The sequence below is a fragment of the Passer domesticus genome, chromosome 11 (genome assembly GCF_036417665.1).
Source record: "Passer domesticus isolate bPasDom1 chromosome 11, bPasDom1.hap1, whole genome shotgun sequence".
NCBI classification, from domain to species: Eukaryota; Metazoa; Chordata; class Aves; order Passeriformes; family Passeridae; genus Passer; species Passer domesticus.
In genome coordinates this window covers 31,160,106-31,172,340 of record NC_087484.1, presented here as the reverse complement: position 1 = coordinate 31,172,340, position 12,235 = coordinate 31,160,106, and the positions used below count along the sequence as shown (strand labels likewise).

Sequence of the window (12,235 nt, the reverse complement as noted above, 5' to 3'; positions counted from 1 at the left end):
AGTGCTATTCTTAGGAGCCTTGTTTAAAATTACATTTAGGGAATTCTCTCCCACTTAGAGCTTGGGTGGTGGCCAGGCCTTAGCTCTGCCTAGACGGGAATTTTCCAACAGACCCAGATGTTTTCTGCATCAAAACTAGATTTGAGTTGCTTTGACGTTGCAATTTGACCCTCTATACATGACAGTAGAACTATTTTTAAAGGGAGCTTGGGAATTATGATCTGGAAATAATTATCCAAGTCCCCACTGAATCGAGGTTTGTCAGCTGTTTGCAGACTCTGGGATGATGGTACATTATTTCAGAGATTTCTATTTATTTCATTCCACCTATGTTGTTAGTTTTGTCTGCTATTAGAAATATTCCTGATCGTTGTATCCAAATTATTCCTAATTGCTGTAAGTTTCTTGTCCACTACATGTATTATTTTGCTACGATGTTTCCTCATACTCATAACAAAAGACATACATCTCATTAAAAAAAAAAAAAAGAGGAATGAATGCCTTAAGAACATTCAAATAATGCAATATGTACATGAGAAATTTGGATGACTAATCATTTTGAATCATGCAATATTTACATTAGAAACTTGGAAAAAAGATCATCCCATCTAAATCCCAATGGAGTGTCCCACAGGGAAGCCTAATTGATTCATTAACTTCAGGAGAAGAGATGCCTGTGTTTTATCAGCAACAGCTCAAAGCAGTCACCTGTTCATTCCATCAGATACTGATCAGCTCTGAAGCAATGAGGCCCAGTGGAAAGAGAAATAACCTCATCCCCTTGCAGCCTTTGTGGCCAGAACAGGAACAGGAGTAGGACTGCCAAGACACAGCTGTGCCTGGAAACTGACAGAGGCAATTGGCCAACAAAAGCCTCATGGCATCATCATGGGACAGTGCTCCTCCCAACCTTCTTCAGTCCTTCCCTGTTCCAGCTCCAGGAGGACATTCAGTGATGTCCAAGATCAACATTTCCAGCTAATGGACCTTCTCCTACTTCTCAGCTAATTGGAAACAATGGCCATTTCTTTCCAGTTCCCTAAGAGATATTGGACATTATTCTTTTGTTTGCTCATGCTGCAAAACCCTGTGTCAATGACTTGACAGAATTGGGTAAGTTTTGTTGATTGTAATTGCTCTTTCATGTATCTTATCTCACATCTAACAGATAACCAGTGATAACCTTCATGAGATCATACCCTCCCAAGAGTGAGCTGTTTCAACATCAGAACATAGGAGCCTTTTTTAAATGAACAAAAAGGGGGAGATGTCAGAGACAGGTAGAATAATGATAAAAGAAAGGCCTGATGAAACCAGGCCTTGTTCTGCTATATTAACAACTGGCCTGTCATCTCTTCTAAGGGCAGCTAAGCAGTCACAAGTTCCCATGTGAAGTTATTTTGAGAATGAGACTTGGTGAACAATCTGTTCTGAGGGTGAAAAACAAATGCACCTGCAAGAACAAGGGATTTGTCCCATGAGAATCAGTGAAGAGAATAGGTAACAATACAAACAATACAACAGAGAGATTTGATGCACAAGTAGAATATATTTTATTATCCAACAGAATAACTGGCATAACTAATAATAAGAAATCTATTAACTAAAGTGGCACATTAGGTTTGTCAAACTGTATAAAATAAGTTGTGTGAATAAAAAAAAGAGTTCTTCTCCAGCTCAGCTGGGTTCTCTGGGATTTTGGTTCCTCCCTTCTTTCAGGCTTTGGCTTCCCCCTTCTTTGGGGCTTTGGGTTCCTTCTTCTTTGGGGCTTTGGTCTCTCTCTTCTCTGGCACTTTGGCTTCCCCCTTCTTTGGGGCTTTGGGTTCCTTCTTTTTTGGTGCCTTGCTTTCCTTCTCTGGGATTTTGATTTCCTTCCTCTCTGGGCATTTGGTTTCCTTCTTTTCTGGAGGTTTGCTTCTCTTCTCTGGAGATTTGCTTTCCTTCTTTAGGATTTTCACTTCCTTCCTCTCTGGTGCTTTGCTTTCCTTCCTCTCTGGGATTTTGATTTCCCTCTTTTCTGGAGGTTTGTATTTCTTTTCTGGTAGTTTGTTTTCAATCTTCTCTGGAGCTTTGGTTTCCTTCTTCTCTGGGAATTTGGATTCCCTCTTTTCTGGAGGTTTGTATTTCTTTTCTGGGAGTTTGTTTTCAATCTTCTCTGGAGCTTTGGTTTCCTTCTTCTCTGGGAATTTGGATTCCCTCTTTTCTGGAGGTTTGTATTTCTTTTCTGGGAGTTTGTTTTCAATCTTCTCTGGAGCTTTGGTTTCCTTCTTCTCTAGGAATTTATTTTCCTTCTTCTCTAATAATGCTTTGGTGTCCTTCTTCTCTGGGGCCTTGCTTTCCTTCCTCTCTGGGAATTTAGTTTCCTTCTTTTCTGGATGTTTGTTTTTCTTTTCTGGGAGTTTGGTTTCTATCTTGTCTGGGGCTTTGGTTTCCATCCGCTCTGGGATTTTGGTATCCTTCTTCTCTGGGGCCTTGCTTTCCTTCTTCTCTGGGGGTTTGGTTTTCCCCTTCTCTGCTTTTGGAGGTTCCTTCCCCACAGAGACACCCTTCTTTGCTTTCTTCTGCTTCTCTTTCTCCTTCTGCCTCTCTTCCTCCTCCAAGGCTTTTGTCTCCTCCTCAAGCTTTGGAGCCGGCCGCTTCAGCTCCCTTCTGCAGACAAAACAGAAAACATGGCTGAGAGTCACCACCAGAACCTTGGGCTCACTCGTCCTGGCTGGCCCTGCACTTCATTCCTTGACCCTGAGGCCAGGCAGCAGCGCTAGACCATTTCCGTGAATTCTCCTCAACCCACAGAGGTTGGGAACATCCCAAGGGAGGGCAGTGGTGGAAGGGCACCTCCAGGACCAGCCAAGCCTGAGCCTTGCCATCAGAAGGGCTTGACTGTGCAAGCTCCCTCTCCAGGCACAGCCAGACACCTCCAGCCCACTGCCAAAGGCTGATCCACCAGCTCTCTGCGCTGTGCCTGAAAACGCCCTTTGTCTCTGGACTTCCCAGTTTCAAGCAGAGCACAGAGTGCCAACGTCTGCTGATCTCTCCTGCAATTCTTACTCAGCTCATTCAGCTCCCTTCTCCCTGGGCAGAGCTGAAGCAGGATTTCAATGAGTTTGGATTTCACCTGAGGCTTAGAAGCAATTCACATTGATCAGGATGTCAGTTAGACAGGTAGACCATAGGTTAATGATGATGAGATGCTTCAGCCAGAGCTGATTGTTGTATTGCTTACCATGATGAGCTTCTTGATAGAAGGAAGTGGAGTAAGTGAACTGTTAGAAGAACATCTTGAAACCAGCAGAACAATGGTTAGCACCTGGGCTTGATGTCAATCAGTCACTAAGCAGGGGACCTTGGATGGTGCCAGAGGGTCACAGAGACCTGATGAAGACATTCCTGACTTCATCCCTTGAGACCACTGGCCCAATTGGAGACCACCGACCCAATTCCAGAGAAGAATTGCACAGGTGTGAAGGACTAATGACCTCATTTTAATACAGAGTGGGGAGGGGAGGTGCTGGGGTTGTGCACATGTATTGTGTGTAAGATCCTGGGAAATAAAGAGAGGGCAAAGAACCTTGTACAGCGCGGTCACGCCTTGTAGGGACGACTCTGGTGCCGCCCGCCGGGGTTAATAAACATACCACTTTCTAACTTTAATGAGTTAGAGAGTCACTGTTTGTGAGCCTCGGTTTTAACAACTCATAGCCTGATCCTAAATGAGAATAATCCCATCAGTCAGAAAGTAAAGGCTGCAGGAACTGCTCTCCTGCAAGACAGGCTCTTGTCAGCCAGATTTCCTGCTGGAAGCCAGCTGTGACCAAGCCAGCTGCTGCTGTCTGCCGTGGAAACCATCTGAAGCAGGCTCGTCCCTCTCCTCCCCATGAAACCAACTTCAGCCTGGCCTGAAGGAAGTCCTGATGCACAGGCTTGCTTTAAGCAGCCTCCACTCCCAGCTCACACTTTGCCTGTGTGTCCTGAGCTGGGCTGCCCTGCTGGAGCAGAGCTTCTCCTGTGCTTGCCCACTGCTGCAGCTGAAGGGGAGCCTCAAGGACAGGAGCTTTTATGGCTGCTGCTCCACCATCAGGAGAACCCTGGCAGATCAGCACTGCAAGGACTTCATCTGTGGCAGCACCAGCACCCAAACCAAGGTTTGGTCTGTGCCCCACGCCTGCCCATACCACAATCCCACTGTTTTGGTGAAGAAGGGAGATGATGAAGAAGAAGCAGCTCAACACCATGGAGCTAAAGACACCAGTGCCAAGGCAGGGCCAGAGCCCGGCTCCCTGAAGGCAGCATCTGAGGCAGGAGGGCTCACCACTAAACTAGAGAAGAAGATGCTCTGTCCCAACAGAAGAAGGTGCTTCCTCTCTTGGGAGCCAGGGAGCCAAGAGTGGCCATCCCTGTGCTGCTTCTGGCCTTTGCTATGCAGCACCTCTGAGCTCAGAGTCCTTGGAGCAGGGAAGCCCTGCAGGGACAGTAAGCCATGGAGAGCAGGAACCCATGGAAGGCTTACTCACCTCTCCCTGAGAGGTGCCCCAGAGCCACAGCTGATCTCCTGGGGGCTCGGGGAGCAGCTGGCACGTGAGGCCTCCCCGGGCACCAGCACCTCGGAGCTGGGGCCTCCCTCCACGTGGCACAGCGCCGTGGCACTGGAGATGCTGTTGAGGTGGCCAGAGAAGGGCAAGGAGACCTGCTGGCTCTCTCCTGGCTGCAGCACACCTGACACTGGCAGGATACTGGAAGCCTGCATGGAAGACAGGAGAGATGGAGGTGTTGAGCATGGAAATGGATGCAGAAGAGCAGCTTGGAGCAAAGTGCAGCTGCAGCCAGAGGGGCCTATTCCCCAAACACTGCCAGAATCACCCTGATCTCATCCTGCATCCATGTCACTGACCAGTGCAGTGACCATGGGGAAAATCTTCTCCCATCCTCACGGCTCAATGCATTCATTAGTACATGACATGAAAGTGAACTGGGATGTCTCCTGGCACTAGAAATTCTCTCTGATGCACAACTTGCCTTGAAAAAGTTTCAAAACTTACTGCTTTTAGAAAAGGAGGAGACTCAGAGTGAGAGCACTTGGAGCTGAGCAAAGGACTCCCATCCCAGCTCATCTGACTCCTGAGGCTCTTCCCCTCTCTCTCTGATTTAAATGCTGCTCCCTCAAGGTGCTACAGCAAAAGCTCCTGCAAAACCTTCCTCTGGACCACCTGAGGAGTTGCAGGGGGAGCAGTGCCCTCCATAGGTGCTGCACAGCGTCCTTGGGCAGCCCCACAACGTGTCCTGCACGGCCTCTCCAACACCCAGCTGCTCCAGCAGCACTTTGTGCTGGGCCTGCAGGGATGGGAGGCCCCTCTGTGGCCAATGCTCAGGGCCACCAGTGGCACTGGCAGCTCCAGCCCTGCTTGCCACACTGACAGTGTGCAAGGGAGACAGATTCCCTCTTCCCTTCTCCGCTTCCAGGGCAGTGTGCGGTGCGTCCACGCAGCACCTGAATCCCTCCAGGCCTGCTGGGAGGTGAGGGTTTGCAGGAGCTTGTGATGGCACCTGAAAAACAAGCCATGCCCTATGCCTGCAGGAAGAGACAGCCACTTTGCCAAGTCCCAGTTTGTAAGACAGCTTCAGGGCCAGCAGTGCAAGAGCAGCTCTCGGGTGACAGCAGAGAGCTGCAAACAGGGAGTCTGGCTGGGCTGGGAAGAGGGCACATGGAGATCAGGACTCATCCCAGCTTGCTCTGCCAAGGAAGCTGCAGCTCTTCCCATCATGATGCAGATGAAAGCCTCATCTTGCATTGGGAAGGCAACAAGGCAAAAAATGCCACACTCAACACAGGCCTGTAGGATCTGAGTGAGCTTCTCCAAGGAAAACTCTCCTATTTCTCCCTCCCACTCCCCCATGTCCAGCCACTGGCCCTGCTGCCCAGCCACTGTCAGGGCACAGGACAGCAGGGCAGCAAAAAGGGAGCTCAGCAGGAGCATGACTTGCTGGTGGCAGGCTGGGGAGGCAGCACAAGCAGTAGGTGTACAAGAAAATCTACCTCTACTCCTGAAGACTGGGTCAAATCCTGCTCTTCAGTCAGGGCTGTGGCTGCCTCCTGCTTTCCAGCCTTGAAGTGCCTCCATCGAGACACTGGGCAATCCAAACATGTTCTCATCTCCTTTGGTGGATGGGGAGTGAATTGAGGTGGGTGAAGCTCATCTCTGGAAAAGAAGATAACTGTGAACCTGTAGTGGGACCTGTAGTGGGAGGGAGGGACACCTGCACCAGCAGCTCCTGGTCAGGATGCAGCCCCTGGCTGGCTGCTGGCACCTTGAACTGAGAAATGCTTGGATCCAGCCCTTCCCAATCCAGGCTGGAGCAGGTCTGCTCTAAAGGCAGCCCAGGGATGACACTGAGCTGCTGCAGCAGCTGCAACTGCTTGCACTGAGGAACTGCTGAGGGCAGGGATGAACACCCTGTGGGCATGCAAAAAGCACAGTGGGAGAGGAAAAGACAGAGAAGGCAAGCAAAAAGGGCAGATTTGAGACATCCAGGGGCAGACCCAGGCAGTGACAGCCAGCACAGCTCCCCCAGGGCCCAACAGCAGAAACTCTGCAGCTCCACCAGGTATTTATCAGGAATGTTTCCCTGACACTGCTGGGGGCTTGGCTGACATTTTCCAACACTCCCAGGGGACTCAGGTGGCATTCTCCATGCATCCAGACATACATACATGGGCTGTAGTGCTGGGATCCTGCCAGACTCCATCAGCCTTGGGCTTGGGGAGGTTTCTGCCAGCTGTCCAGAGCTCCATAACTGTTTTCTCTGTCCCAGGAAGCAGGCAAGAAACATTTTTAAAAAAACCCAAAGCAAACCACTACAGGGAAACCTAAAAATCCTTAAACAGCTCAACCCTGCTCTAGTTATTTCTTTAGGGACAGCTACCACTCTCCAGCTGAAATGCTGGGCTTTTGGAGAAAAAAGAAAAAGCAAATTACATGTTCACCTCCAAATTTAAAAGGATCAAGGTAGGAGAACCTTTCAAACTACAAATTATTGGCCCAAAGGTAAAAGCTTTGCAAGAAATCTCGAATTCAGACCAGGCTGACAGTTAAACAACTGGTTCCTCTGGTGGGGAGAAGCCCTCCTCTTTATGGTAAGCAGTCTGAGAGTTGAAAGCAACTGTTCTGTCAAACCTCAGGCTCCCTGGCACAGCCTGCCTTGCCTGTCCTTCCTCTTCACTGATTTACATGCAGTGCCACAATGGCCCAGGTTCAGATGTTTGGTGCCATTCAGGCAATTTGTCATTGTCATTTCCTTATGTTTTAATGTAAGTTTCAATCCTTGCAACCACTCTTCAAATGCCAGCTTTCCTTTCGTTGACAGAAAGCTCAAGGTTCCCAGAAGTATTCTGACATCCCCTTTTGTGCTCAGAGAGATGCCATTTCCAAACAGATGTTTCCAAAGTTAACAGCATTTTCAAGAGTAATGCACTAAAGTGACCCTGGATTCCAGCTCAGACCAACGACATTCTGTGCCAGACACTGAGATTACCACCCGTGAGGCATGAGCTGTTTGTGCCACCCATCCCTCCTGGCCTTCTCCACAGCAGCCTGTGCCTGTTTTCCCCGGCAGAATCCCTGTGCCCTTTGCAGCCTGCCAGGAGCAGCTGCACAGAGGCACACATCTCCCCTGCACTCACCAGTGGGTTTCTCTCATCCCCGAACACGCCGATGAGAACATTGGTGCGATGCGTGCCCAGCGCCTGCACTTCCACCAGCACTGGGATCTCTGCAGTGCTGTGAGGCTGGACAATCCCACAGGGCCTGGGGCTGGAGTAGAGCACAGCAGCGTCCTCCTTGCGTTTCTGCAAGAGACACAATGAAATGCAGCTTCAGAGGCACCTCTGAAGAAACTTTACACTCCCTAACATCCACCGCAACAGCAACTGACACACGTGTTTAAAAATGCCCAGGACAAAGGTAAAAGGCACAAACAAGATGCAAGAATTGTAGGCTTAGCATTCCCAGGGGATCCTGCAAGGAGGCTGCCAGCACAGGCACTGGTGTCTGTGGATGCAGCAGCTTTCACAACCCTCTAAGATCTCCCACAAGAAAACACCCTGAAGACTAGAACATAAGCTGTTCCCTCAGCAGGTTAAACTGCATCCTCAAGTTTACATTCAGCTAGGATCCTGTTCTCAGCAAATCTTTAAGACTGAATAGAAACCAGCAAGGTCATGTCCAAATCCTTTTTTCCCCTAATAAGCTCCTCAATAATATTTGACAGGGGGAGGTGGATGGGATGCCAAACCTGTTCAATGAGCCCGTAGCAGCCAGGCAGGTGGCTGGGATTCCTAATCAGGAACTTCTTCTCATATGGCACCTTCAGGAGGCACTCATCATACTGCAGCACGTGGGGGGACACTTGCAGCTTGGGAACGAGACATCTGGACAAAGAGATGAGCCCAGGGGAATTAGAGATACTGAGAGAATGGAGAACATTTACCCTCAAAGATTGTGAGATGGAGCATAACACACTGGTCACTGTCAAATGGACATTGAACAGCCCTGCAGTGATAAATTGCCTTCTACATCTTCCCACTCCAACAGGTCTTGTCAAGGAGGGGCAAACCCTGAGAGGCAGCACCCAGAGGCTGCCAAGTGCCCCAGGCAGAGCACTTTGTCCCACAGCTGCCTCAGCCCCTCCTTTCCCCAGGAAGGCTTGCAAGGACTCCTGTAACATTCCCAGTGATCCATGAGCTCTAGGGGAGCCTTCCCAACAAGGAACAGAGCTCACTAAGGCTCAAGGAACACACAACTCCAGTGCCCAGGAAAAATGACTCCCTTCTCTGCCATGGTGCTGTTGCCCTGCCTGGGAACTCAGCTGCTTGCCCCAGCCTTGGAGGGCACGAGACACCAGCTGCCCTCCAGAGTGGCTGATCAGCCCCTCCCAGGCCCTACAGCTCCCTGGCTCCTTCCCTCCACAGCTCCAGGCACTGACTGTCCCCAGCCCACCTGCTTGACAAAATGGCAGCCCAGGCACTGCCTGGATGGCTCTGCCTGGGAGAGGGAACAGTCCCAGGGAACTGCATCCCTCCTGGCATTCCACTGACACCCACAGCAGCACAGCAGGATGGAATTCTGCTGCAGCAACAACCACTTTTGCTCTCAACCCTGAGAACATTCAAGCTCAGAGTGGGAAGCAGAGGGAAGGAGAAAATCTAGAGCTGAGCTGCCACATCAAGGGCTGCTTTCCCCTCCTGAGACCTTGCCCTCAGCACTCTTGCTGGCAGCCACTTCCCCCCTGCCACGTGCCCTCATGAACAGAACCAGAGCCTGGCTCTCAGCAGGCTGCTTGCTGTGTCCCAAACCAATGCACGGTGCTCGCACCCAGCACAACTCCACCTCTTGCAGCAAGAAGGAGAGGAGGCCCTGGGGAAATTTGTTCCACCTCAAGCACCAAAAGCCAGGCCAAGAAATGATCTCATTCCTGGTGCCTTCAGAAAAGGGCCCAGGACCCTGCTGGGCTGGGAGCAGGGCTGCTTTTCACCACAGGCTGCTGTCCAAGCTTGGCTCTTCTCATGCCCAGCTGGCACAACATGAGCTCATGAACCAGCACTTCTCCTTGGCAGCTGCAGCCAGCAAAGCCTGGGCAAGGCAGGGGCTGGGGGAGGCCAGGGAAGGGCTGGTACCTGGCTGTGATGACCAATGATGCCACTCCCTTGCCAAAACCCTCCAGATCCACCAGCATCTTCCTGTAGAACTCCATCACCGAGTTGGAACACAGGGTCACCTGGTGGAAGAGAAGAACAGGAAATTCTTCCTTACAAAAGCTCATTATCCACGTGTGATATCCTCCAGTCCTTGAGGGAAGATTTTGTCTTAATTCTGCTGCTGCTCCATGTGTAGAGCACAGTCTCAAAGCAACAAAAGCCTTCTGGCAATAGCAGATGTGTTAAACACACCTTGCTATCAGGGCATAGCTCAGCTACATTAAAACATTAGACTAAAGCTCTACACACCACTGTATTCAAATTAAGGCCCCAATTTCTCATCTGACTACAATGACATAAATGCAGAAGAAATCTGACTTGAACACAACAAGTTCAGCTTTACAGCAGGAAGCTGAGGGCAAAGTGTGGCCCAGCAGGTGCTGGGCAGTTCATGGCTGCAGAGTTTTTTGTCTCCACTGGAGATTCCTGCAGTGAACACAAATCCTTCTGCTCCCCAGGAGAGGGGAAATCACACCAAGAAGAAAAGCTAACTGCTTTCTACAATGACATCCCTCTAACAACCACCTTCTGCCCTCATCTTTGCTCTGCCCACTTGCAATCAAATAAATGGCTCTCAAGAACACAAGAGTGACTTCTGGCCTTGACCATATGGTATGTGACCTCAGCATATGATTTTGGAAAGAAAACAGTGCTCCTTGAGGAACACCCCGAGTAAGGCAGCTGGCAGAGGCCTCAGAGCAGTGCAGATCTCTCACTCACACCATGCTCAAAGCTGCAGCAGAGCTAAAGCCCTCCCACACTGCAGTGCAGCTGCAGCCCTGGTGCTGAAGCGTCTCTGGCTGCACTCTGCCCGTACCTGGATGTCCTGGTGTCCCTGGGGCAGGATGGTCCCTCTGCTGGGAGTGATTGTAAACTCCCGGGGCTCCACATAGAAGTGAATGCCCTTCCTCCAGGCTGGGTCACTGTGGCAGCGGATCTGATCGACGCTGTCCACGGCCGGCTGCGTGCCATCGAACGACATGCGGAGCTGGAACGTCACGGGCACCAGGGAGCTGTTAGTGAGCCGGCAGCGCTGGGTGTAGGGAAAGCCTAGGAAAGGACACCAACATCCATTGAGGCTCCCACTGTGGCATGACTCCTGCTGGGAATGGCCTGGCACGATGAAAGTGGGACTGGAGTTTAGCTCTGGATTATCTGAACTACAGCTCACCCAGAAGCTGCATGAGGAATGAATCGTCACTCAGTTCCCTCTGACACAGATTGCAGACTGCAGCCTTGAAAATGCCCACTCCTAGCCCTGCTGAACACTGCAAGCTTCTCTCTTGGCGATGGGGAGGAGCTGCCTCACCTGCCCCAAACCAGCACCAGTGATCTCCCAGTGATGAGTGTGCACCCAGACCGAGCATTTCCTCTGAGAATTCAAGCTGTCAAATTCCCTGTTCAGCCTGCCAACACTCCCACCCTTTTCAAGATAGATAAACAGTGAGTCAGCATTGAGAAGAAGCTACAGCAAAAGAAAGTGAGGATGGAATCAGGAACTAGAACGTGAGGCAAAGCAGCCCAATGCAGCTTCTCTCTGCAGGATCTTTAAGGCATCTCTTGGTTTGGGCCAAACAGACTGAGCACGAGACAGCTCAGAGCCCACTCAACAGGGGGCACGCCAAGCCTTGCTTGGAGATTGGCAATGAGGAACCAGGTCCCACCTCACCCAACAAACGGGAACATCACACCCATGCTGCTCACTGGGATTGCTGCCTGCAAGGCTTTACCCCACTGGAGCTCTGGGATTTGCTTTCCATGCTGGAAAGCCAGAGATGCAGCCACTCATGGTGGGGATGTCCTGCAGAGCCCGGAGAGCAGCCACAAGCTGCTCTGCAGTGGACATCTGGCTGGGCTGGCAGCTCTGTGGGGAGGAGATTTCTCCCCAGGCCTGCTCACCAAGAGGCACTGGAACACAGATGGGGAGAAAAAACAACTGCAGGTGCAGCCCAGAGCTTCTCTGTGCCCATCCCAGTGAGCACTGCCAGCTCCAGCAGTGACTCCAGCAGGGAGGCAAGAGAGGCACAACAAGGACAAACGCAGATGGCAAAACCTCCAATGAGACTGAGCTCACGGCATGCAGACAACAGTCAACAGTTCCAAAGAAGCAAAGATACAACAGCTGCCTTCAGCTGAAGAGACCTTAGGAATGAAAGCAGATCCAGCAGGATCAATCTCCTGGTTCAGAACCATAGTTCCATTGGTTGCCTTTCTTGTTTCGTTTCTTCAAGAAGGCAACTTGACAAGTGCCTCCATGGTGATGCAGGGGGGGACAGAAGCAGCTCAGGAAAGGCAAGTAGTTTCCTTAAAAAGTCCATGACCTTCCTTGTTCTGGGTTCAGGCTTGGTAGTGAATGCTCCCCTTGGTCTGGGAAGGGGGATAGGGGTTTTGGGGGTTTTGGCCCTGGGGGTGGGCTTTTCCCTTGGGGGTTTTTGGCAGCTGTGGCGTGATGCCGTGGGCGCTGTGCAGTGGGAGCTGAGGCTGGGC

General features: G+C 50.8%; 1 protein-coding gene across 9 annotated transcripts in view; it reads right to left on the bottom strand.

Moving 5' to 3' along the window:
- Positions 1 to 1,529: 1,529 nt before the first annotated feature.
- LOC135278267 (hydrocephalus-inducing protein-like) overlaps positions 1,530 to 12,235 on the bottom strand; it is a 71,265-nt gene continuing 60,559 nt past the window's right edge. For all 9 annotated transcript variants that reach the window (XM_064384815.1, XM_064384818.1, XM_064384821.1 and 6 more), the window contains 8 exons: positions 10,566 to 10,798; positions 9,668 to 9,768; positions 8,287 to 8,422; positions 7,676 to 7,840; positions 6,707 to 6,798; positions 6,032 to 6,194; positions 4,512 to 4,738; positions 1,530 to 2,649 (listed from right to left, as the gene is read on the bottom strand). In XM_064384815.1, the coding sequence (XP_064240885.1) occupies positions 1,716 to 2,649; positions 4,512 to 4,738; positions 6,032 to 6,194; positions 6,707 to 6,798; positions 7,676 to 7,840; positions 8,287 to 8,422; positions 9,668 to 9,768; positions 10,566 to 10,798 (2,051 nt within the window). In that variant the 3' untranslated portion in view covers positions 1,530 to 1,715. The remainder of the gene's footprint in view (positions 2,650 to 4,511; positions 4,739 to 6,031; positions 6,195 to 6,706; positions 6,799 to 7,675; positions 7,841 to 8,286; positions 8,423 to 9,667; positions 9,769 to 10,565; positions 10,799 to 12,235) is intronic.